The 26,882-nt window shown below is 42.9% G+C and overlaps 2 protein-coding genes across 6 annotated transcripts in view; both read right to left on the bottom strand.

Annotated features, from left to right (window-relative positions):
* Window positions 1-12: 12 nt before the first annotated feature.
* SIRT5 (sirtuin 5) lies at window positions 13-9,319 on the bottom strand. Of its 2 annotated transcripts, none has more exons than XM_033081407.1 (9): window positions 9,231-9,319; window positions 8,559-8,697; window positions 6,382-6,515; window positions 4,742-4,967; window positions 3,281-3,368; window positions 2,844-2,897; window positions 1,873-1,996; window positions 512-627; window positions 13-175 (listed from the first exon to the last, which is right to left on the bottom strand). In XM_033081407.1, exons 2-9 carry the CDS (start codon window positions 8,671-8,673, stop codon window positions 100-102), a joined length of 933 nt encoding a protein of 310 aa, XP_032937298.1. In that variant the 5' UTR covers window positions 8,674-8,697; window positions 9,231-9,319; the 3' UTR covers window positions 13-99. The 2 variants fall into 2 exon arrangements, with proteins under 2 accessions (XP_032937298.1, XP_032937290.1); XM_033081399.2 differs by lacking the exon at window positions 9,231-9,319 and adding an exon at window positions 8,934-9,114.
* A 2,110-nt stretch (window positions 9,320-11,429) lies between these two features.
* Window positions 11,430-26,882, bottom strand: part of KIF13A (kinesin family member 13A) — a 113,585-nt gene continuing 98,132 nt past the window's right edge. For 3 of the 4 annotated variants that reach the window (XM_033054101.1, XM_033054111.1, XM_033054117.1), the window contains 10 exons: window positions 26,460-26,584; window positions 25,250-25,426; window positions 24,765-24,857; window positions 23,812-23,964; window positions 23,356-23,433; window positions 22,809-22,856; window positions 22,219-22,330; window positions 21,094-21,245; window positions 14,118-15,216; window positions 11,430-13,250 (listed from right to left, as the gene is read on the bottom strand). In XM_033054101.1, the coding sequence (XP_032909992.1) occupies window positions 12,964-13,250; window positions 14,118-15,216; window positions 21,094-21,245; window positions 22,219-22,330; window positions 22,809-22,856; window positions 23,356-23,433; window positions 23,812-23,964; window positions 24,765-24,857; window positions 25,250-25,426; window positions 26,460-26,584 (2,324 nt within the window). In that variant the 3' untranslated portion in view covers window positions 11,430-12,963. Of the gene's footprint in view, window positions 13,251-14,117; window positions 15,217-20,484; window positions 20,569-21,093; window positions 21,246-22,218; window positions 22,331-22,808; window positions 22,857-23,355; window positions 23,434-23,811; window positions 23,965-24,764; window positions 24,858-25,249; window positions 25,427-26,459; window positions 26,585-26,882 lie in introns of all 4 variants that reach the window. The other variant, XM_033054127.1, reaches the window with a different exon arrangement.

Raw genomic sequence — 26,882 nt, 5'->3', positions numbered from 1 at the left:
CGCCGCCTCCGGCCCGCCCGCCCCGCGCTGCACCCGCCGGGCCGGGCCGCTCCCGGCGCTCCGGAGGTGATCCCGGGGCTCAGGAGATGATCCCGGGGCTCAGGAGATGATCTCCGTCTCGTGTCGCGCCAGCGCCAGCGGTAGCGTGGTCCCGCAGGGGCCCGGGAAGTGGAACCTGGAAGGAAGCGGCAGGTTTAGGGATCCCGCTGCTTTAGCTGGCGAGTCTGGCAGGGGGACGGGGAGGGAGGGTGGATGGAAAGAGGAGGAGGAAGAGAAAAGGGTTTCGGCCTTGTGGGACGTAGGGACAGATTTCAGCCTCACCCTTTAAACTATACAGTTTGTCTTCAGTGACAATTCCACCATGGAAGAAGAATCCTTTTTTCTTACTAACAGAAACTTAGTATTTCGTAAGCGCTGGGGGGGAAGCTAGACCGTATTTGTCTAAAGCAGCGTTTCAGCAGTTGGACGCAAAGGGCGGGATGGAGCGGACTGAAGGCCTGAGCAGCATTACCTGAACCTGTTGGTGGCAGGAGTGGGTTCCATGTTGAACTCCGCCACTGGGACGCCTCTGGCCGAGACCTGCGGGGCGAACATGGCCGCAGGATAAACCACGGACGAGGTCCCGACCTGCGGGCAACGGGACAGAAGTCACAGGTGTAGCAGGACAGCGCTCAAAACAGACCAAACCAACCCAGCCCCGAGGTGATGGCCCTTCTCACAACACTCATGTGCATTGAGGCCTGGGGGGTCCCTGCAGAAATTAAACCGAATTAGTTGTTCTGATTAGTGTCACTGCAGATGTCACAGCTATTTAACTTAGCCTAACAATCAGGATTTTTTTTTCTGTTGCAGCCCAAAGAAACCCGTTTGTAACTGTAGATGGAAAAAAACCCAGAAACAAAATGGCACACTTTGTCTTCAGGAAAAGAAAAACCCAACATAACATTCCTTCTGTCACTTGAGGTCATTCTGTAAATGGAAGACAACAGTCTAAGCAATTGTTTTGGTTAAGCATCTGGAACCTACATGGCATGTAAACCACCTGGCAAAAAATCAGCACATTATAACTTAAAAGTTTCTTTTTAAATTAAGCATCAAAATAATTGTATTTTTCACTCTTTGAGAAAACAGAACCATAGAATGGTTTGGATTGGAAGAGACCTTAAAGATCATCTTGTTCCAACCCTTCTGCCATGGGCAGGGACACCTCACTAGACCAGGTTGCTCAGAGCCCCATCCAACCTGGCCTTGAACACTTCTAGGGATGGAGCATCCACAGCTGCTCTGGGCAACCTGTGCCAGTGCCTCACCACCCTCACAGTAAAAAATTTCTTCCTGTATGTAATCTAAACCCACTCTCAGTTAAAAGCCATCACTCCTTGTTCCTGATGAAAAGACTCTCTAGCTTCCTTGTAGGCCTCGGTAGGTAGGGGTCTCCCAAGAGCCTTCCCTTCTCCAGGCTGAACAGCCCCACTCTCAGCCTCTGCTCATAGGGAAAGTGCTTCAGTACTCTTACCAACTTTGTAGCTCTCCTCTGGACTTGCTCCAACAGTTCCACATCCTTGTGCTGGGGGCACTAGAACTGTACACAGTATTCCAGGTGGGGTCTCACCAGAGCAGAGCAGAGGGGGAGTGAAATTCAACAGCCAAACAACATTGTCTAATCTCTAACCCCTGTGTACCTGTTGACTTCTGAGTAGTCTGTGTGCATTTCCAAACTGCAAGGTCTTTTAGTGTTTTGCACTGGACACCAGAGAGTCCCTCTTTTAGTTCCCTCAGGGAAGCACACAGGCATCTGCTTTACCCAGAAGGTGCCACGTCTTTAGCGTGGCCTTCCTGCCATGCAGGACAGGTAAGGAAAGTGCCACTCACAACCAGGCAGAGGTCACAGATATCCAGCTCCTTCTCTACTGCCGTGAGCACGCCGGGATCCAGGGCCTCGCCAAACCACACGACGTGGGGCCGCAGGAGCCCATTGCAGCCGTCCTCCTCACACCTGCCCAAAAACCACAAAGGGACAGCGTCACAGCGCACTTCAGGCTGCAGAACGGCAAAGCAGCTCTCATTCCACCTTGACCAAGTCCTACCTGCCACCATTCTCTCTCCTTCACAGACCTCCCCACACCCTCCTCTACCACGTACTGGACAGAAGGCAGCTCATTCCATGCTACACGTGTGCTGCATGATCCCATGGAAGGGGTTGCTGAACAATTGTTCAGCACAGATACTTAATTGTGGCTTCCCTTAGCTCCTGAAATGCATGGTAGTTAAAACTTAGCCTCTATCAGCTTTAACAAACTGGCTTACTGGGTTTTAAGGACAAAATGAATCAAATGACAAAAGTATTGTGTTAATCTCTTTTTCCTTAGGAATCAGATGAAAAACGTGACGGCTTTTTCCATCTGCAACTAATGGAGGCAAAACTTCAGGCAGTGTAAAAAAGCATGGTGGCACATTCTGTGCCTTTGAGGACAGAATCCCAGTATCCCAGACTAACAGTGGGAGGCACCTGCAAAGTAACAAAACATTTACTGCTGTAGCACTCACTTTCTTGCTGCAATTCTCCTATTACTTCACTTACTACAAACCCCATGAATTTGGGCACGTTTCATCTTGGTGCTCAAATACACAAATGTGCGGTGGTGCCTTTAGCACCATGGTAACTTCTTCACACTCCTTGTCTGATGCCCCTGTGACTTTAGACTCAGTTTCCTGGGGCAGAGTTCTAGAGTTCTTTGTCTCCTGTGGAATGTCCTTCCAAAGCAACATGAACAATAGCATGAAGCTTTGAGATGCACAAAGCATGAAGAGGAAACAGCCCAAACAAAGTGGTCCATACATACTGAGGAAGGTCTTCAACTGGAATTGCAGCATCTTCTGTGTCAGGATCTGGAGCCCTGTAGTTACAAAATGGAAATACATGTCCATCTGTACAAAATGTATTTTATATATTAATAAACAATTCTCTAAAAACCTTCATATTCTCTAAAGCACACCCTACAATCAAGTAATCTTTGCAACTTCAGCCAACTTGAAACACCTACTACAATCCTAAAATACCTCATGCAAGCAGGCAGGAATTTGTCCAAAATTATCCTGGAGCTGAGCAACTGTAATAAGCTGGCCAAGACTGTCAAAGGCACAGCAATTATTTATGTAACTATCTAAAGGTCTGGTGAAATGTAAAGGGGAAAAAATATCCTAAAAAATCTTTGAGTATATGCCTGGCCCATCCCCCTGCTCACTTCCTTTTTTAATGGTGAAAGAAAGAATGGATTACCCCTTCCCAGCCAATGCAGGGCAGATTGGGCTCTTGTAATTCGCAGCGATGTTTCCACAGCTGGTGCACCGAGTTTTAAATAAACTACCTGGAACACACGAAGAGGAAACATCAGGGATGAAGTGATGGCTCTGAGGCATGGCTGTGCAGGTAAGTGGTTGTGTTTATCCTGGCCAGCCTTTATTTATTTAGGTCTTGAAGGCTGCACCTTGTGGGTAACTTACTACAGGAATGCAACAGCGAAGACAGTCCCACTGTCACCTTGTTCTGCCTCAGGACATGAGTAATACACAGTCCATAACATGTTTTGCAGGAAAATCATAATTAAAAATATCACTGAGGGAGATGATTTTTGTTAATTGCTTTTCCTTTTACATCAGAAACATTTTCTTAAAAAAATAAAATATAGTCAACACCATTTTGCTTGATGCAAAACTCCGCTCCCAAAAACTGTGGCATTACTAACATGCTGTCAAGATGTGCACTATAGCCAAGAGCTTAAAATTGTGTCCATTTTGTAAGGAATACAAATAACCAAAATTAAACTGTTGCCAAGGCTTCATCATTGGGTCCACAATTGTAAAACAGCTTGTGCAGGTTTCCTGTGTCCAAAGCACAAAGGTGGTGGTGGGAAATCCCATTTACACCTTTAGTGATACTTGAGTTAAAAAGCATCACAGTGCTGGAGGACCAGGATGGGTCTTCTTCCTAGGAGACTTCCACCCTGTGGCAGGGCCTGAGGAGTGGAGAAATGAGTGGGGTCACCTCCAAGGATGGAGAAGGCCTTCCACACCTGTACATTTCCTCAGATCCCAAAGCCCCACTGGCCCCCAGGTGCTGCACCTGCCTTGTGCTCCTCTGGCACTTTGTGAGAGTAAGGAATGCCACTGACTACAGGGAAGAGAGGGAGAGGGTCACTGGCTCTGGGAAAGAAAGGTAAGGGAATCTCAATTGTTTCCAATCCCTTTGTCCTCCTGTAGCCAAGGACTGCACAAGTGAGGACAGGACAGAACAGGACAGAGGGAAAGCACAGAGCTGGTGAGGCCGGACTTGCCAATACACCCCATACTGGGGGCAGTCTGACAACACCACTACCACACAGTGGAATCCTTGAGGATTCTTTTCCCTTTTTCTAAGTGAAATCAACCAGGTGTCACAGCCACAAGAATTCAGGTGGATCTGCAGAAAACTGTGCAAGCAAGAATGGACAACCAGTTCCTGTGTACTGTCAGAATCCATTAAAAAACAGAAAGATGAGATTCTGTGATTCTAAAGGTGAGAAGCTACTGAGTACCTGAAACAACTTCCAAAAAAGAACAGAGGTGATTGTAAACATCTTTATGCAAGTTACTATAATTTTAAAGACAAAATTCTTTTCTCTCTACTTTTCCTGCTTTCCCTTCTTCCCACTCGCCATCCCAGGTTTCCTGGCCTGTGGCAGACATGTGAGCCAACTCTTACCGTGGATTTCTAAGAGGTGCTTGGTGCCTGCCTTCCTGTGCAGCTCGTCAATGTTCTGAGTGATGACCACAACGCTCCTTCCTTGCTTGCTCAGACGCTTCTCACACTCCGCGATGGCGATGTGGGCTGGATTGGGATGTTTGCTCAGCATCAATTCCCGCCGGTAGTGGTAGAATTCCCACACACGGGAGGGGTTTCGCGCAAAAGCCCCTGGAGTAGCCAGCTCCTGCAAAAGACATAACGGGTCATCCTACAAAAGAAGAATCCCTTCCCCAGATAAAGCCTGCTGGATCTCTGCCATTTATACTGCTGCCTGCATCACAAGGTCACCAAAAACAGATTATTTACAACCAAATGCAGTTGATAAAGAGTATTATTCCACAGCCCTTTCAAGGGTGACAAGTCAAAGTGTCAGATCAAAAGAGGAAATAACTTATTCTGTGGCATGTGGGTTTACACTACACTCCAACTGCACACTGTGCTGCCCAACCAAACTATTAAGAGCTTAGCACAAAGCAAGATGAGTTATTCCAAGGCACACCCTTTTTTTGGCACCCACAACTCTCTTTTCCACAGCAGCCATAACACTCAGCATCATGTGAATATACTTCCTTTGCTAGGAATTTCTTTTCTGTTTTAAGTGTAACACAAGCCAAATTACACCCATTGTAAAAACCAAAGTCTAATGTCTTGTATTTTGTGTGCAGGTAAAATTGAAGCTACTTTTCAGAGTCACTTTAATTTTGCCTTATCTTTCTCAAAAACGAGGTGCAGCTCAGTCCAGCGCCCCAGTGCACAATTCTGCTGACACAGAAGCACCGAATACAAGTTTCTGATGGAGCAGGACCAGGCATTTACACACACACATGCTTTATTTGGTCACTGAATTGATGGTCACTGAAAGAAAAAAAACCTCATCTTTAGACTCACACCAGTTTAAAAAACACTTCTCTCTGACGCTTTTTAAACTTCATCTGATCTGTCAGGAATTCTGTAATTCAAAACCACAAAGAAAGCAGGTGTGATTGCAGCATTTGGGGTAGCAGGTACTGACAGCATAACAGCAGCTTGAAACACCTGAAGCACCAGGCAGGATGAGACTTGAGGCCCCTGTAGAGCTCATGTTGTTGCTGCTGTACTTCCAGTGTCTGCTCCCACCCCTGTGGCTCCCAGCACTGGCAAGATCATTCCAGCAAGACACACAGAGCCTGTGGAAGAGTTAAAAAACCTGCCCCAAAATGAAACAAGCCCTAAAGCATTTTAAAAGGGTGTTACAAGACACCAAGATTAAAAGAAAACAAGCAGTCTCTATTGTCAGTTCTTTCTTTGGTCCACATGGTAGGAAAACAGCGAGGGTGTCAAAAGACAAGCAACAGCTGAACGGCAGGAAAACAAGGATGGTAGAAAGATCCAGAGCTGCCTGCAAGAACGCTGTTTTTCCCAAGCAACTGATAAACTGAAGGACAGAAGCAGATCCGCAAGGGCATGGGGAACAGCTGCAGAGGCAGCTGCAGGAAGAGCTCTGTCCCTGCTGCACTGCCATGGGAGAACTTCCACCCTATTCCCTCAGCTATTCCTGACCCTCCACACTCACCTGCGTGACGGACAAAGGCACGGATGCACAGGCTGCCAGTACCTACCTGGGCTTGCCACTTTCTCCAGAAGCCTCCAGCCCCTCGGAAAGTGGGGACGCCACTCTCGGCACTGACGCCAGCTCCAGTGATGATGGCGATGTGCTTGGCTTTGGCAAACACCTCTCGGAAATCAGCCATGTCTGTGCCAGGACAGGGAAAACAAGGAGCTGTTCAGGCGCTCATACTCTGACCTAAGAGTGTCACACACATCCAGAGACAGCTTCTATATACACCTCCCATGACATCAGTTTTGGAACTCCAACTGGTTTCTGATTTAAAGGGCAGTTCCTCGAGATCCTCAAAATATGTGTCTGAGCAAGCTCAGTGGGGCAACATGTGCTAAATGTGATTGTAGTCAATGCTGGAAAAGCAGAGCCTTTAACTAAAACCCCACACTAGATGCTGCCCCAATAACTGTTGGCACCACCACCCAGGAGCTTCCTAATTCCTAACTGATCTTCCTAAAAGATACTGAGATGAAAAGAAATACATTTGTTCTGTTGTTGTTTTTGTTTGGGTTTTTTTTCATGAAGTACCACCTTCAAAATTAGGGCAATTTGGGAAAATACATTTTCTTTTGAGGCATTTTTTCCTGTTTTCTAGGTTTGCAACTGTATGTCTCTAATGTGTTATTCCTACCATTTTTCCCTGCACAGTAAAGGAGTTTGGGAGAAGGATGGAAAATTTCCTTTGCCTTTTTGTGTAAGTTGAGACAAGATTAAAAAGGAACAGGTTAGCTACAGACAGACAAAAAAAGATCTCTTGCAGTTTACGTCAGATATGAATTTTAAAGCAACACATGTTAGAATCACAAAATGGCTGAGGGGGGAAGGGACCTCTGGAGATGGTTTTGTTCAACCCCCTCTGCCTAAGCAGTGTCAGCCAGAGCAGACTGCCCTGGACAGTGTCCTGTGGGGTGGCTTTTGATATCTCCATGGATAGAGACTCCATAACCTTCCTGCACAATTCAATCCTTTGTTTGACCACCCTCCCAGCAGACAAACACCATGGGGTGTTTTATGCACTGAGAAGATGCCCTGGAGCCTTCACTGCCACGTGGGTTCACCACTGGCTTAAGGCCAAGTGATGCTTACTGGATCCCAGGGACATTCCTGCCCAGCTGTCCTAGTGCCTGGGGCTATTTCTCCCCAGAGGCAGGACCCTCCTGGAGTATCAACCACCCTTCCCAGCTTCCTATTATATGGAAACTTGCCAAGGATACACTCCGGTCCATTGTCCAGATTATTAATGAAGGTGTTAAACAACACTGGCCTCAGTACGGACCGGACCCCTACAGTGAACAGCCTCCAGCTGAACTTTGAGCTGCTCACCACAAACCTAACCCTCACAATTTACTAGGTGATCTTTCAAATAAAGACCAAAACAACAAAACCACTCCTACCCCCCACCATCCCCCCCCAAAAAAAAGCCCACCCAAAGGCAGGGAAGTTCCTGTAGGGAGAAAGAGCCAGGGGAAAGGTCTCAAGACCCAGAGCACAGAGCCACCTGGGCAGAGAACGCTGTTATTCTGACGCCCCACCTGCTGTTGCAAACCAAACCTCACAAGCCCTGAATGTGTAAAGCTCAGGCTAAAAGCCCTCCCAGCCAGGTCTCTGACAGCAGCCCAACGCTGATACTGAAGGCAGCACTAAAAGCAAGTTTGCCTTGGCTACCCAACACCAGGGGGGTTGCTATTGTACCCGTGTGCAGTTTTCAAGTTAAGGCACATTCTCAAATTGAAAACCAAAACCAAAATACCCCCAAACATTTGAAAAGAGGACAGCTACAACTGCTAGCCTGAACAGGGCTCCTGGGGTTACCCAGCTCCTGAGCTATTACAAATGCTTGAGGCCCATTCTTGTATAAATAAATGAGGAATTAGTTTTATTACTCATTAGGGTTATGAAAGGAAAATGCAATTAACCATTGCCTACTTATGTACATAAATTATAAACAGTAAAAACGTGTTTATGTTGCAACCATGCCGATTGCAAGTGGTTTTGGAAATACACAGAATACAGACACAGAAAGGTAATTTTACTAGCTGGGGGACAAAAAAAGCAACTTCACACCGTTTTAAACATTTTGAATTAACCATGGATTTCACCTAGCACAAGAAACCTTCTAGCACTTCAAATCCACCTTAAAAACCTGTCCGGGGTGCTAAAGCAAACATGTCTTACTTGAACTAGGACGGGCCATTTCCAAGCAAAACTTCTGCTTCTTTGAAGACGAGGCCTTAAGTCCACAATGCGCTTGAGAAATCAACCTTCTAGCGGTAAATTGAAAGAGACACATCAGGATCCCTCGGAAATGTTTCACCTGGGGAGAAATAAATCAAACATGAGCGGCCCAGCCAGGGTGCGTATTTCTGACAGGTTCCTGTCGGGGGCTCTCCTTAAAGAGCCAGGGGCGGCTCCTCACGGCTTCCTCTTGCACCTGCAGAACACGGAATCACCGCCGACCCGAGACCCTCGGGCCGGGATCACCGCTTTTGTTCAGAACCGGGGAGATCAGCCCTGCTCCAAAGCAGAGCTTTCGGCCCACATTCAACTTACGCGACGCCTCCGAACTGCGCTGCTAACCCGAGGCAGCTCCCAGGACCCGGCTGCCCGCTGGCATTTTAAGAAGAGGTGGGAAAAGCAAGGACGGAGCCACAGCGGGCGCTGAGCCTACGTGCCTCCGCCGGCCCGCAGAAGGGCGAGGGGACAGCGCGGGCAGGCGGGGCCTCGGCGAGGGGGCGGCGGCAACCGCCGGGCCCTCAGCTCGGAGCTCCGCCCGCCCGCCCGCGCGGCTGCCCGGCCCTCACGCAAGCCCCGGGGCCGCAGGTTCGCGGCCCGCCCGCTGCGACTCACCCCGGTCGGCGGCGGCCGAGGCCGAGCCGTGCGGTGCCGCACGTCCCGCCCCGGGCTGCCGGCAGGGCCGGGCCTGGGCACCGCTCCGCCCTCCCGCGGGGAAGGGCCCGCGGTGTTAAGGCGGCACGGACGCGGGGATGGGGGGATGGAGGCACCCGCGGGGCGCTTCCCGGCCTTGCGCTGTCCCTGCGCCGTGCCGGAGCGCGCACGTATGAGCTGGAATGAGACACAAATAGGGCAGGAAAGCTGGATGGTTTTCCAGCGTCATCCCTCGCTGCGGTCCACCCTCGGGCGGTCGCAGTTTACGGTTCACGGATGAAAACTCCGCGGCACTTGGACAGCTCACAATTTTTAAAAAAAAAATCTATTTTTTTTTAATCAGAAAAGCTGTTTTTAGGAGGTTTTGCTGCATAAAGGCGGCAGCGCCTGCTCTTATCCAGCCGCCTCCTCTCCACCTTTCCCCAGCAGCCTTAAAGCATTACGGTCCTTTTCAGAGATTTTGACACATTTTTCCCACTCCTGTAAAATACCAGCTATGCAGATGAAGAGGCCCCCAAAACATGTCCCCGAAGAGGGGAAAGGCTGAAAGGCAAATCCCACGGTGCCCTTTCAAGTCCAGCAGCAGCTCCTGTCTCCCACTGCTGCGGGCACGGGACGAGTTACCCGAGCGAGTTCACCTGAGGGAACACCCAGGAGCTGCTCCCAGGGACTGGCAGCCGACCTTCCCCTCCTTCCCCTGCTCCATGGCACTTATTCTTTACAGAGTAGCAGCACTTCGTACTCCGCCTGCAGCTGCACACTCGAATAAAGCCTTTGGTGGGGAATGGTGCCACAGCGAGTGGTGCTGACTAAACGCCTGAGCTGGTTGGTGCTCGCTGGGCTGTGGCAGCTGCTCCCTGAACACTCCGTATTTCCATAAAGGCATGCAGGCTAGGAAAAACAGCACATCATAAACTCAGAAAACAAGGTGAAGGCCAGTGTGATCTTACTCAGCATTCTAAACATCCTGATGGTCAAAATCCATTATTTCTGTGCAGACTGGGGAAACAAACAGGATGGCAGGTTCGTTGAATGAGGGATTGGCTCGGCATAAAATTATTCAGTATCATGACTGGTGTTGTTTTTTAAAAATTATTTACAGACTGTACTCTGTGCTTATTAGGCAGTGTATTTTAGCTGATAGTTAATATTAAAAAGAAGAAAAGCAGTAATTCACAGTTGCACTATCACCACAATCTCCTTTCACTTTGAATTCAAAGTTCAAGACAGAAAAATCCTAGTCTGACATTGCTAAGAGGGAAAAAAAAAAAGGTTCTGTTTATGTACTAGAGTTTTGAGGAGCACATCAACTGAAGAGCTTTCCTTTTCCTATCACATTGTTGCACTCATTAGCTGTACTCCTTCTAACTTCACATCAACCCAGGGCAGGGCATGTTAACATGCAAGGTTTGGAAAAAGTACAGGTCTTTTAATAGCACTAGAACTCATGATGGCATAGGTTATGTGAAATGGGTACAGAAGGACACAAGGTTGGCTTGGTCTCTTTGGCATATACAGATTGCCTATTCCAAGAGCACAGCTATCCCAGTGTTTCTAAAGCAATCCATCAGACATTCTGTATTCTCAGCAGTCTGAAACACTGAGAAGCCCAGCTGATGCTGGCTGATGCTAACCTGGTATAACTATTAAATAGTGTGCCATAAGAAAATGGCCACACTGATTTTCAAAATTGTTTGTAGTAGTCCTGGACATGTATATCGATGTCAATGTGTAAATAAATTTCCTAAAAGGTTTGTAAGAAGATTAAAATGACATCTAAACTTAACTTCAGGACACTGGGGTGCTTGGTGCTACATGGCAGTGTTTCACAATCATCTCTGCCTGATAAAATAATTCTGCACAAAATATTTTTCTATTACAGTAGTTTCCTCCAGCAGCAGTGTCATTGCATGAAAGCACCTCTTGCTGGACACCAGAAGCATGAACTGTTCTGCAAAGATATGCATTTCACCAAAATCAATTAACACGTAAGAATCTGTCTCAGAAGGGACAAAAGCTGTGGCAAGGGCAAGTGCACTGCACTTCACAGGCCCTCCTTTCACTGGCTCCCTCAGCACATTGCCCTCCCAGATGCCAAGCGTGCTGCAGGCAGCTGAGGCCTTTATATATTTAGTAATGATCCTCTCTTGTCTCTCTTCCAGGTACTTGTCCCATCTCCCCTTGACCCATATGATTCTGTTCTCCGGCAGGAGTTCCCCGGCTCCACTGCCCCTCCTGGGTGGGACTGGAAAAGCAGAAAGTGAAGAATGTGTATCCACAGGGGCTGCTATCCTCCTTTGAGGCTCAGTGGTAAGATGGGTTCATACCACCCAGTCTTCCACTTCAGCCACACTATCCTTCAGCATTTTTACCAAGTCCTTTGCATCTGAGCAGCACCAGGTAGAAACAGGTCCTCTTTGAGCATGAAGCCTAATTGTACCAAACACAAGCAAAACATTTTTTTTAAATCCCAAGTAAACAGTCTGTATTCTAACACACAATAGGTCTGCACCAATTAAATACAGTATGGCAGTATATAAATTACAGTTCTTTACAGTAAATAGTAAAATACGAGAGTCCGCTTACTGTACACAACAATCAAAGAAAGAACAGCAGCTTTTCAGTAAGGTCCCAGGTATCTCAATCATTCACTTGCTAATGAACAAAGAAATGATACAGCAGGCCATTCACTTCACTCCTTTTTTACCATGTTGCTTTACAAACATCCTGAATGCTTGTACAGGCATCTACAGTATCTACATGTGGAACAACCTTCTTAGGAATTCATGAGCACCAGACATAAATCCCTCCATCATTCCCATTATTAAAATAAACTTTACAGATTAAAATTACTTTAGCAGGTTCTATTTCATCTTGATAATAAACCAGCAAGTAACAAGTGCAAAGTTTGCAGTCATGATCCATTTACTGCTTCTTTATTTCTCATTTCTCCCCACCCCACACCCAAAAATCCCAAAACCCCCTAAAAAAGCCCAGACTGTTGTCCTCTCACACCCTTGCAGTAATACTGTTTCTGCAGTCAAACTGCCCAGCTGGCTTTTGCTAACACGTGAAATGCCAGACTCATAGCTTCAGGCATCGTCAGTCATTCCAATGCCAAGTCAGCACAGTGGCAGGCCTCTAGGAAGACAAAACATATGAAGCAGTTGGATATTTCAGTGTGCTTAAACACGGAAGGCTGCACGGTGCCCAGTGACTGAAAGAAACATGGCACCAAGTTACCAGTTAAAACATTTACAATAGAAAGATATAAACAGCAAATATGTCAGTCTAAAACAAGTTCTTTGGTAATTAAGAACAGCAAACCGTAGCGGTTGGGATTTTTTCTCCAAATACGGATTTACATCCTGGTTTTTCCTCAATAAAATATCTTCTGTTGTTTAAAATATATCTCCCAAGTTGTTGCGTAACAAATAGTCCAGTACCTCAGTTATCTACAATCAGCTTTAACTGTGTTTTAGTGTGCAGCCGCATCTGCCCACTGGCAGACAAACTATAGATACACATTCATATATATATAATATATATATTATTTATAAAAAATTAGAGAATTAAGTCAAGGACTCTAGAGAATACACATTCCATATGGACAGGTTAAAATGTACAATAGCTTCAAAAATCCGTAAAGTTTTCTACACAGTGATGCGTGTAGTAAGTGCAAAAATACTGCAGTTTAGTTAATCCAAGATTTCCTGTTTTCCTGTTTCCTAGAAAAAGCAGAAGCCGCTGCATCTCCTGAATGGCAGAGGATGTCTCCTCCTGTCTTGGGAGTGGCTGATGAACCTTGAAGCACAGAACTCTTCCGTTTCTCTGAAGTGGAAGATGCCTGAGACCGGGAAGTGCTACTCCATTTCCTTGCGGGAGCTGGTGCTTTGCTGAGGCGCCCAGGACGAACAAAAACACCATGCCGTGGTTTGCAGTGGAAGTACTCTCTGCCTTTCACAATTCCATCGTGCTTCCCTTCAATGGAAAGAAATGCACAGGATTAAATGATGGTGCTGCCATTAGCACATACAACTGAGGTGCTGAAGTGTGAATAGCTTTGGTTATCTGTCAAATAGTCACGATTATTCTTGCTGAGTGACAAAGCCAGATGCTCATCATACACTGGGGAGAACAAAACTTGGAAAGGAGGGCTTGAAATGTGACCAAAAAGATGATTTTCTAAAATATTGCTTTGTTAACTAACAGTTTAAAAAACCAAGCATGTGTTCATTTTGCAAAATAAACTGTCCTCAAAACGAATTGCTTGCAAATCTTAAAATTTAGCTGGAGACAAACTTCTGGCATAAGTGGTATTACCTATTAAACTACTAAAAACATCTTTAAATGACCTGAAGTGTTTCTATAGAAGTTTCTTAATGCTTGCAGAGCACTGACTTTTTCTGGCCCCTCTGAAGTCAAGAGAAGGAAAACCTGTGCTCTGGAATTCATCTTTCCTCAGTGGACAACAACAATAAACCTCTAAAAGCCACTGACAGCAAACCTATCTGACAAGTGATGCCCACTGTTAGTATTGTTCATGAATGTGTGCACACTGATTTTAAAAATCTGCCAATTTTAGGTTCTGTATGCTTCTCTGATCTGTAAAAACAGATGGGTACCAAGGGAAAACTATCTCAAGATGCAAAAGCAGGGCTTTCGGACAATTAAAAATGGATCAGAGCATCCCTATAAACAGAAAGCCAAGAACTGGATGTATCAGATACCAAGTTTCACGAAACTGGAGGTACTTCCCAGGACTAAACTGGAAGGAATGATTGTACTGTGACTGCAAAAATTGGTCACACTAGTTGCATACATAAACCAGAACACATTTAGTCTTACCCAGCTGAACATTGAGTTCAACTCCAACCCAGATTCCAGCTGAAAAATCCACCGTTCCAACGTATCTCACTGTGCCCATCTTATTACTTCCAACACAGACTTGCTCGCCCACGGCCACCCAGCTCGGCAAGACGTGGGCTTGATCTGCAGAAGCACCTTCTTCACAATCAGAACCATCCAAGTGGTCCTTCGTAATAAAATCGTCCATGGAAGCATCAGGATAAGTCTCAGGGGCTGAAGTGTCTTTCACCAGTCCGGAACAAAAAGGGCTTTCCACAGCATCCGCAAGCCAGTTGTCACCTGCTGCTGCTGCAGAGCTCTGCTGGCCTGTGCATGGGCTCTGCCCCTTGCCAGGGCCTTGCGGTGACTTCGAGGTGCTCGCTCCATTAGAGGACAGAAGGGAACATGACTGTGGAGCTACTGAATGGTCAAAGTCCTTCCCATCTTCAACACCCATGAACTCAGTAAAGGAGTGATCTTCCAGAACATCTGTCGTGTGCTCAACTGTCACCTCGCGTGTGGAAAATTCGATGGTGTTTTTGCCATCCAAGGAACTTAGAGCTGAGAGGGATCCAGCTCTGGGTAACTGCTGAGAGTCTCTGTCAGTGGCACTGAATGACAGTGGTACTTGCTCTGTTAAGGCACTGTTTTCTTTCAGTGGTACCACAGGTAACTTCTCTCTCGCTAAGTCCTTTTCTAACTCTCGACATTCCTTGTTCAAAGAAGATCTCAAATCATGTGCAAGGGATGATCCCAAGGGATCACTAGAGTCCAGCTCCTTGGTGTGACTGGCTAGCTGGTCTGAGCTATCACTACAGGGAACAAGCATGTCAGACAGGGTGGCATTAGAGGCACTGTGGGAAAAGTAGCCACTAGTGATGCTGCTAGTGGTGGGGCTGCGGGACACCTCTTTCTCAAGAACGCGGGAGCTCATGAAGTCTGATTTAGAGGAAAACCACTCCCTGTTCTCCAGGCTAGCGTTGTAAATACTGAAGTCGGCAAACTCCTCCGGTACATAAGGCCGGAAATTTTGAAAACTTTGTGGACTTATCAGTTTCTTATTAATGGCCTCCAATTCACTGTCTTCCTCCTCAGAATCCTGCAAATGAAAAGAGGAATTAGGATTAGGAACCTGTGACAGTGAAGTTTCCAAAATAAACTAATTGTCCTTGATTTTTTCCTTTCTGAGCATGGAGAAAAATGTACGTTTAATATTCTTTAACTGAAAAATGGAAGACACCATTGAAAACAGTTGCTGGGAATGTATCCTATCCACACTGAGCTATTCAATTTTCAGAAAATAAATTCCAAATAGTTCAGAAAATATAAAGCAATAAAAGGAAAGTTACGTATTTTTATCTAGAAACTTCTTTTTCCCCATGATTTTTACTAATTAAACCTACTGAAGGTATTTTAAGGAGTTAATTTACTACCTAACAAGAGAAATATGAATGGAAAAGGTCTTACAGAGTCCATGCATCAATATAGGTTATTAAAAACTTTGGGATTATTAAAAACTATGTACAATGGGATTTTCTATTAACCTGATATCAGCAAGGCTAAGTAATTTTGCTTACCCCAAGCTATCACAGCTGAACATGTTCAGCAAAAATTGAATATACAAGCAAATATTACAGCAAATCTTCAAGGAAGCATTTGTATATATACATGTACATGTTTGGAGGGAAATAAGTGAAACTAGCAACCCTGGCAGAATTTGGAAGTGCCTCCCTGAATTTCTCCTTGGTGATGTGTGGGAATGTGCCATGACCAGACCACAGATGTGGCTTTCACAGAGTCCATCTGAAACTGAGGACTTCAGTCTGTAAAGATGAATCTGAGAAAGACCCCAGCAATATGGTAGGGCTGCTCCCCCAAGATAAAATACTGCAGGCGAGACTCCACATGAATGCTTTTTTAAGTACTTCCTTTTTTATATCTGTATATGTTTTCATTTATATATGCAGGTATAAACATAGGTATAGGTATATGTATACACACATATACATATTAAAAATTCTTAGTTTACAGGACATTTCTACTAGAAATAATTTTAGGAAAATGAAAACTGCTTAAATCTTAAATAAACTCAAGCACCCATTATTCTCAGAGTTCCTTCATCTGCATCACAGATTTCAAATTCTGATTAAGGCAGATCCTGTATGATACCTGAATTACCTGGATGTTTTCAGACAGCTGCTGTGATTCACCAATGTAACAGGAAAAGCAGAACAGTTAACCAGATGACCACAGAGTATCAACACATCAGGATAAACATCCTCTTGAAAATGTTTCCTCACTTCAAAATAGCAAAGACTGCTCAAATAAGTTTGTATAACAACACCTCAAATGCCCAGACAGAAGACATATTTGCTCAGCTTGCCCATGTCAGAATAATCACGGAATTCCCTCTGCTCAAGCTCAGTCTGCCAGAGCAGGCTATCCAAGAGAGAGTCCAATGGGGTGGGTTTTGAGATTTCTACAATCTTCGTGCACAACTCCTTCCAGTGTTTGATCCCCCTCACAGCAGACAAAGTGATTTCTTGTTCCATCTTGTGACCAAATGGAGTCTCATGTGTTTTGATTTGCCTCAGGTCCTGTCACTGGACACTGCTGAGAAGAGTCTGCCTTGGCTCATCAGGTGTTTTTATACATTGATAAAATGACCCTGTGACTGGTCTCCTTAAGGCTGAACAGCTCCACATATTCCAGCCTTTCCCCATATATCAGAGGCCCTTATCTGTATGTAGTAAGGCCTCATGTCCATTCCTGCCATGTTCAAACTCATAGCAAATATAATTCAGTATTACCCATGCAGAATGGCCTCTTAAGATGACTCAAGATTTTCAATAATATTAATTTTTTGCTGGCACAGCTATCAGTATCTGAACAGGATGTCTCTACTTGTCTAAGTATATATGACAAATCCAACCACATTTCAGATTATTAATATTTGCTCAAGTAAAGGCTTGGTATCCTTTGCTTTCTAATTTCCACAGCACTCTTTCAGTTATTTCTCATACAGAATTTGGATGGAGGTTTTAGTTTGCAGTTATTTATTTCTCTGAAGAGGAGCAATAGTGTTATGAAGTATCATGAAAGACTACTGAGTTTTATTTATCCTGTTGAAAATCTTGCTACTTAGATCTGAAATCCACAGTTCCTTTAGAAGGAAGAAATTAATATCTCTTTATCCAGACTATGAATACCCTTCCAAGCACTAAAGCCTTATGCAAAGTATCTTTTTTGCATATTGCAGGATACCAGTTGCTTGTCTCTTGAGGGATATTTTCTCAATCATTCTGCTTACTTCTTCCCTTTAGCCCTTTAAACTTGTTCTATGCAGAACCTTATAGTTTGGGGGTTTTTTTTGTACATTAAAATCTAAGAGTTTATCAAATACTTTCTTAAATTTAAGATTATGCATGAACTCCAAACTAATAAACATTTAACAGAGGATGTTTTCTAGTTGATACTTGCTAAATGTCCCCTTGAGACCAAAAAGTATTTTTATAACAGAGCTCTTTGTATCCCCTTTGAAACTTGCAGGATTCCTCATTTGACTGAAAAAACCCCACCTTGGCAGTATCCCTGTTCAGAATCAGACTGGATAAGAGGCTGTAACTAAGAAATGGCTCTACAGACACACCAACATTGGTGAGTGACTAGGAAAGGTTAAACAAATAACCACAGTGTCAGTCATTTGCCATTTCAGGGTTATCTGTCATCATAAATACAAAAGCTAAGGTACAGAGAACCAGTCTTCTTACTAGAACATGGGCTATGAAAAATGCTGTGAATAGGTGAGGAGACACCACCTTGTGACAAACAAAAGATGCCCCTGGTGGGGACAAGAGTATTTCCTTTCAGAGCTTCTCTTGAATTTCCTGATAGGGAAATTCCAGAAACAAAGCAATTTCAAAGTTCTTCAAATTTCTGTGGATGTGAGATGTCAGGGGGAAAAAAAGAAAGAAGGTGCCTCGTACAGCTCAGGCTATTGGTATAAAGACAAAATCTTTGCAAAACTGGTCAAGAAACTTCAGCAACTTCCCTGGGATGTAAGAGAATAATTGTAATGAAAAGCAGATTTAAGAATTGGAAACAGAAAGACCATGACAGCAAGAATTAATGAGACAAAACTATACATCAAGATCTAGCAGCGAAGAAGCAAAATAAGCAAGAACACAGAGCAGCTTCTCTACCCGTGCTTCGTAACAAAGATACAGTGCCATTAAAAGTTAAAGCATCTGAGTTTTCAAATCCCTAAATTACACCTCTCAAGTAACCTCAACAAGTTAGTTCCCATTTTACTAATTCAAAAATCAGTAATACTTATGTAGTGGTTGCACCATTGGTGCCTGAATTTTTATTGCCTTGTAGAAGGGCTTCCTCTTAGCAAACCCTCCCTTAAACATGTTAATTACTGGCAGTATTTAAATACACTTAATATGAAAACATTTAATCTTAACATAAGTCACTTTATTCCTATGTTATATACAACATGCCCCTATATCATGCTGTTTTGATATAGCTGCAATATCAAGCATGTGTAAGTATTCTCTGAAATTTCAGGTTCAATGCTCTGTTTCAGGCCAATCGAATAAAAGTATTTTTTGTTAACTGCTTTTATTTTCCTTCCTTTGACAGATGTGTTTTGAATACTGGAATACTCTAGCCTAGTTAAAACACAGGACTCAACGCAGCTCTGAAAAATGGGGTAGCCTGGAAAGCCTACATCCTACAAAGACCTCTTTCCTAAAGTAATAAAACCCCTCCAGAAGCATCATTTTCTAACCATACCATAGCCTGTCTGGGCTACACAAAGTAGCCGTGTCCTCCCCACTAGCAGCTGCTACTTTTTGCCTGTCTCCCCAGGACCCTCAAGGGTCTAAAAAGTCATCAGACAGAAGACTAGATCCAAATGAAAAACTCCACGGTAAGTCAAGCCATCAACTGGGTGCATCAGTTCCCTTGATCTGACTTCCTGTGCAACCAAACAAAAAGCTGCATTGATACAAGGGAGAAGTCAGTAGGAGTCAAGCAGCTGAGAACTTACAGAACAGTTCTTTCCATGGTCCTGTTGGCTACAGCAGGTTTACAGCATTCAGTGAATTAGCTCCTTTCTAGCTGGCAAAGCCTGGTAGCAGGATGTTGCCCTTTTCTAGCTCTGAAAGCTTCTGCATATCCGTGGAAAGCAGCACAGGCAAGTGCTTGGGTTAATTCAGGGCATGCATGGGGTGGGACTTTGTTTTCACTCAAGGGATTCAAACTGCCCTCAAGTTGCTATGGAAAGTTTTGTAACAATTTATTTTCCAAGGGATGTTTTTTCAACCCGCTAGAAGATTTTTTTTCTTCTAAATACCTTCATGCTATTTGTATCAGTGACTCAGTGCGAGTCAGCACGTCAGCTACCTTATGGAAAATGAACAGGATCAAGAATAAAACAGTTGCCACCCAAACCCAGCAGCCAAGCTTCAAATATATACATCAGAATACTCAGGATACTTTGGTCTAACAACCTACAAAACAGCATTAGCAATCCAGAACAGGTTTTTTTAATGGCTTGGCTATATAGTAGGAATGAAAATAACTGTTAAATAGGAAGAACCCATTACTAGCATTTTGTGGAAAAGTGTCCCATAAGACTTACAAAAAATAATTCAATGGTTTTGAATTTTAAATCTAGAGTTCTGATTTAAGCAAGTATTTGCAGCCATGTTCCACAGCCCCAAAACCAAAACCATAATACAGCAGAAATGATGATACACCTTTTGTTGAAGCAGCAGTGAGAAAAGGATTTAGCACGTGAAGATTAAAACAAAAGCCCTCCACCTCAATTTCCACCTGAATTATGATGAAGACAGGCTGGAGGTTAATTAAGAGCGGCAATCTTATTTTAGTCATATTACTTCCATGTCAGGCAAAGATAAGCTTTTTAAAGTGTACCCACACCTAAATGCATAGTTACTTACACCAAATGGGATCATTCCATTTACTCTGGGGTATAGTCACAAAATCTAGGTAACATACAAGGTATATTAGAGTGACAAGAGCATGGCTCACTAACCCATCCTTTACTTGATCATTTGTGCCCTGTAAACACTATAGCCTACCCCTCCCCCAGCCCCACAAGACAAATGACATATAAACATTAAAACCCAAAACAAAACAAAACGCCAAACCCCAGTGGAGTTAGTTCCAGTGACAGAATGCATTTGCAAGCCAGGCAAGCAACTGTTGCAACCACAACCTACAATCAGTCACAAGTGGTTATTTCCACTTCACAACTTCTTTTTCCCCGCTGCAGTAGCGTGAGTGCCTCAAGCCCACCACCAGGCCTCGAGCCAGAAACTGGTACAAAACTTACAATTTTCTCCTCAGGCATGCTGCTGGCACTGCTTCCTGCAGGCACAGCACAGCCAGCACAGTGCACCTGAGATGGAGGCATGCTCTGCAAAGGTTGAGACACACAACACATCACACACAGCTCTGAGCACACTGCTAAGCGGGTGCCAAGTTAGAAAGATGTGAAGACACGATGAAGGTGAAACACCCGTGCTGGCCATATAGCAAGTTAATAGGTAGGGGAACTCATGCGATCCTCCCAGAGTTTGAGGGTGAGGAATAAAGGCCAGAATTATAACCACCCCAGAGTAGTTTTACAGAATTATGTTTGACCTATGAAAAAAACCCACACCAACATCTTATAGAATAATAATAATTAGGTTACTGCTACTTTAAAATTGAAATATCCTGTAAAGGAAAATACATACTAAGAAGTAAAAAAAGCCCTGAAACCCACAAACCCTGCATTCAGGTAAAAAACAAACAGCAAAACTCCACCACATATAAAGAGTGGACTGAATAATTTTACCAGAGAATTAGAAAACTCTGTTGCAACAAATGCAAATGATTTGCCAAGTACACAGAATCACTCCATCTCCTTTAAAAAGAGAAGGTGGCTTTCGAAGATTACCTCTTGACTAAGTAGAGGTCGGCTTTCAAGTGGGGTCTTCCTTTTATGTTCCTCTTTCACTGGCATTAAGGGCTTGAAAAACTTTGGTGGCTGGGGAGAAAATGCTTTAAAAGGGCTGGTCATTAAAGCATGGGAATTCTCTGCTACAACACCTAGGTATAAAAGCAAAAATAGTGCATTTCAGTTCTTCATATCCTGACTGCAAAAGCACATTTCAAAACAACTGAAGGTTAAGCCATGCGATCGACAAGTTGCCGGCTACAGAAAAATGTCAAAATTTCAGTATTTAACCACTGGCCTAGGCACGAAATAATGAAGAGTTCAGTGAGATCCTCAGAGAAGTCTGGAAACAGAAGCAAAGTAGAGAAGAGCAGTATCTGCCCCCTGCATTCTGAGGCTCCAACATTTCTCCTTTTCATCTTGGTCATAAAAACAGTGGGAAGTGTCCTTGATACTAGAATCAAGAAGCTCTTTGCTTCCTGTGTCTCACCTGACCTCTTCCCACAACACTGCAAATCTGCCCTGTAACCAAGCCAGCCATCCTGCACAGCCAGGACAATCAAAAAGGAAATTATAAGCAAGGAAGCAATGACTGAACCCCCAGTGCCACTTTACTGCAGCAGTATCTCTACCTGTACTGCCTGGTCGATGAGACTTGAAGGAGACAAGGCACCTGTGACACACTGACAGGGAGGCACAGCCAATATCCAGATAATATAATTGTCTAAGGACAATTCCCACTTAAAAAAGCCTCTTCATCTTCAAATTCATAAAATTTCTTAAAGCAGCTGATTTTTGTTCTTTAGTGTATGTGTGGTTTTTGTTTGTTTTGGATGGTTTTTTTCATTTTTTTTCTTCTACAATTTTGATTTATATTTAGCATGTTCTACCCTCCTCTTGGTTTTTTGGACACCCTCAACTTTACACCCTTTCCTGGATGTCTTATTCTGATCTCTGATTTCCTGCATTTCTCCCTTTCTCTCATAATATTCAGATTATGTTTAGCTCCTTAAGTAGAAGTTGGATAACACATCTGTTAGGAAAAGAGCACCAGGAATTTAATTTTCAGTTTAATGCAGTAAATAAAAATCCACCAGCACTGTCATTATGTATATGAAATCTCACCACTGCCATCTTTGCTCTTGCGAGGTGACTCCCTGGGTAAAGTACCATAGCATGATACATCTTGATAACTGGAACAACAGTCAGATATATCTAGGTGACTTTCAGACCAACCCTAAAAAACCAAAAATAGATAAGTCTGCATGATGATGCAGGCAAATGTGGAAAAAATAATAGGTAAACTCAGGTGTTTGTTTTTAATAAAAGTCAACCAAACCCAACAAACCAAAGGTGTGTCAATTACCGACTTCAGACAATTTTCCGGTCACACAGAAATGGATTGTTTAAAAGCTAATTAGCTGGTCAGTGAAGTATTTGAAGTTTTGCTCTGCTTCTTAAATTTCAGTTTATATAATTATAGTATGAAAAGCAGAGAAGGACAATAAGGTTTAATGCAAAATTACATGTAATGGGTGCAGAATTTTGAAGACACATTATGTAAACATTATGTAAACCAACTGCTTTCAATACTATTAAAGGAAAATACTATTTCTATTTTCCTGGGGTTTTTTTCCCAATTCTCAAACACATCTTGCTTCTGGTAGGGGTGGGAAATCTGGGAATGTGAGCTGTTTGTTGCTGTGTTTCCATACCTTGTCATCTTCATCGCAGGCAGAAAGATCCAATCGACTACAGGACACCTAGGGAACACCAAGAAACAGAATGACAAAATGCCTACCTTTTATTTGTGAGATACAATACCTTGAGGAAACACTATGATCATTTAGTCCTAATAACTGCTTTGCTCTTTTCAGACCAGATTATGTATAATATGTTTCTGCTGTATGAGTGCGTGAGAGAACACATAAAATGGAAGCTACCCCTTACACTGTGAAAAATTTAAAGGGACTTGGAGGTAAAAATGATCTGAATCATGGCAGTTGTCATCCTGAACTACTTCCTAAATGGGTATCCTTATAAAAGGAGAAGAGTTTCAACCAGCTCTCCCTCTTCCCTGATAACTTTGCTATCTCCTAGGACGGACAATTTTGGGGAGGGGTTTCACTTCATGACCACTTTCCCACAGGCTGGTTAGTCCCAGCACAGAGTAATCATCATGGTATCTGATTGTGCAAGCATTACATCAGCACACAGCCAGCAGCCCCTGCCCCATCAGTGCTAAGAAAGAAGGGCCCTTACATTGTGCACGTTTGGAGTGCTGATGCTCCTCCGGATGTTCCTGGCTTTGGTGGAGAGAGCTTCTTTGACAGTGACTGCCTGTGTAAAGAGAACAAAACACTAACAGCAATGCCATGGACTCCTCAGGAGAACTGAGCAAGCAGGATAGGGGTTTTTTGTGAGTGTGGCTAACAGCAGTAATCAGGGTTTGCATTCACAAATCTTAATTTGCACACACAACCACCAAAGTTTCTGTCTGAAATTCATTCTTTGGCCGTTGCTTGTTCAAGTTCTGAGTACTACATCATTGCCAGCTTTAGTTACTACATCCACCACTGTTGGAAATTTTTATTTCACAGAAGTAACTTTGTCTTACATTTATTTCTCCAATGATCTCTTAAAAAATGCAACTGAAATAAAAAAGCAACACATAATCCATAATCCAGCAAAAGGGTGCAAGAAATGCCTTTTCCTTGCCTGTCTTAGTCGTTCAAGGCTCAGAATGTTTTCCACTTGCAGCACACCACGTGTGTATTTCTCAATGTAGGTTTCGCCATCGGATGTGCCCTCATTCTCACTCCTGGCAGCCATCAGCGCTAAGGTCTCACGATCCTCAATTTCTTCTGTAGCCTAAAGCAGAAGTTACACCATTCAGGTTTCAAAAAGGAAAGCCAATTATTTTAGCTCACTTTTTTAGACAGTTCAATCCAGATATTAATTTGAATTGGGCAGGTTAATCAGCAAATCTAATTAGTCAGTGATCCACAGCTGTTCCACAGAGGTGCAATGATGTTGAAGAGATCAAGCTTAGGAGAAGTTCTGAGCATTTGCTGTAGTAAATACACTCCTAGAAATAATGCATATATAACCTGAAATTGTGCATGTTAAGGCTCAACTAATGACAACTTCCAAGGCAAGGAAATGTAATTTCCTTTCCAAATCTTTAAATACGCTGTGGTTTCCCTAGTTTAAATTTTAAGTAGCACTGCAACAAAGTGACAATTACAGGGTGTCAAGACTATTTACGTTTTCATTTGTCCAGTTTGTTTAAACTAAATCTTATAGTACAACTTGTACAAGCTTTTTCTATGAAAAGTAATTTATATTCCTGTGAACTCAGATGCCCAGTTATTCTGTTTTCACAAACCCGAACATTCCTCTATATTTTCCCTGTAGACACCAATGGGCTTTCAAAAATAACTCTACTACAAAAACTCAGTTAAACACAGTAGAAGTAAAAATAAAATCCCCACAGTTTTCAACTGTTTAAAGATAAACACAGTCTCACACTGAACTTCAGTTTGTCCACGTTGGCTAGCTGCCTCATATCAGCAAAGCAGGACATTTACTGTCGAATCAGTATCACCCACTGCACTAGATCAATTCTGTTGGTTTTTATGAATTTGGCAGAGAAATACAGTATGATTTACCTTTGGTATATTGGATACTATTTCATAAGTCACTCCACAGGCATAATGTATATTTTTCAAGGATATCCTCCTTTTCAGGCTCTGGGTAAAACTCTAGAAAGAAAACAATTTTCAGTTACTGTTTTGATAATTATTATTTATGACATCCTAAGAAATTAAAAGATGCAATGCAAAATCTGATTACAAAGCAAATCAAAACCATAATTTATTAAATTACTTTTTTCAGCATTTATGATATTTTAAGTACTCTTTACAGCACTGTGTTCAGTATACAATGCTACTAAGTTCAATCAGTTGAAAAATGGACAGTTCAAAGAAATATACCAGTACACAGTTTCACTCCAACCTATAAAAACCTAGTTTTCTCTCTCATAAGAGCTGGGGAGACCAGACTTACAAAATTAAGCAAGCAGCTAAGAAAACATATTCATTAAATTAAGAATATGAAACAAAAGAAGGAATAAAAGAATACATTAAGTTATTACCTGCTTGTTATAAATGTTGGCTGCAATCCTTTTGCGTAATACCAGTTCCATTGCAGCAGGGTGACTGAGCTGCACAGTAGTCTTCACTATTAAGTAAATTCTCTCATTTTGAGGAGTTACCCTATTCAAGTGCACTGAATCATGGACAGAAGAGTCCCAGGCAGCAGTGGCTGAAACCTATGCAGACAAATGAAGTGGAAGAAGGAAAAGGAAATCAAAGATTCAATTATTCTAACAACAGGTTTAATTTACAATGATTTAACATGAAGTAAAACAATTCCTTTATGAGAGAAAAATCACCATCATTGAACAAAGTGGAGTCAAACCTCCTTTTTATAGTAAGGAATTTATCAGAAGAATCATAAGAGGTGTTAAGATTCTGGGGAAAACAATCACGACCACAATCCCTGCACTGTGCATACCCTGCCCCAAAAGAAAGTCTTACATGGCTGGAGACAGAAAGGAAAGCAGAGGAAAGACTGGTTGAAGGAATACAAATCCAAGTGTAACTATATTAGAAGTATATTAATTTCAAAGTAAAATCTTCCATCTATGTTGGATTAGGTTATAACACCCAGACAGAATAAACCTGCACCCATTCTGCAGAACATTTTTTCCTATCCTCTGCCTTCTCCCCAACTTTGGTGTCCCCTTTATTCTGGAAACAGTGTCTTAACCAACAGCCTGAGTAGATGCAGGACACAGAAGGAATCAGTTAAGAAAGTCCAGAACAGATTCAGAACCATTAATTTCCAACAATTCCCAAACCATGTATTTAAAAAACAGTAATTCTGTACTACAAATGAAAGAATTTTCATATAAGTATTAAGCTTTGCCTAGTGCACACAATAAAACAAGGAATTTTCTCTGAAGAGTTAAGAGCCAGCAAGAGGAATGATGACAGGGTGAGGAAAGCAGGAAAATGGATTTTGAGTCAGGCAGTTCAATTATTCTTTGCCAAAAGCTAAGACTTGTTATCTCAGAATTAAGGCAAAAAAGAGCTAACAAGTCATATCCTCTTAAATTCTAAATAAATAGGCCAGAAAATAAAGGCAACACTAGATACAGATGGTACTTCTAAGACAAAAAGTTAATAATAATAATAATAATAATAATAATGATTAAATACATAGAAGTAGGAAATAAAACATAAGAAGAAAGCATTTACACAAGCTGCAGTTGTCAAGAAGGAGGCTGGCTAACAATTTACCTCATCATCACTGTGTTTTATGATCGGCAGATAAAAGAATGGGCTCCCATGCTCCTTTGGTAGTATTGAGTTAACTCCTGATGCATGGGGACCTATAAGTTGTTCATTGGCACTGAGGTCATCAGCTAATGAAACAAATGTGCAAAGAGTGAAATAGTTTTATACCAAAGGATATGAATATATAGAGGCAAAGTTGTAATACAAAGTTGTAATAAAGGCCTACCCATATTTCATAATACATTTAATCCTACTTAATCTTAGTACTAGGTAGCATTTTGAAGATGATTTCAGCATACAAAAGAAATTGAGAATAGCAGTTCCGGCTACATTACACTTTTAGCTAAACAAACAAAAGGTGTGCAATGACACAATGAACCTGTTTAAATATCCTATTTGATCTTTTGTCTGCAAATCTCTATTGAC

This window comes from Catharus ustulatus, chromosome 1, assembly GCF_009819885.2.
Source record: "Catharus ustulatus isolate bCatUst1 chromosome 1, bCatUst1.pri.v2, whole genome shotgun sequence".
In the NCBI taxonomy this organism is placed as follows: Eukaryota; Metazoa; Chordata; class Aves; order Passeriformes; family Turdidae; genus Catharus; species Catharus ustulatus.
The sequence above is the reverse complement of the archived record's forward strand: the minus strand, read 5'-3'. Positions and strand labels throughout refer to the sequence as shown.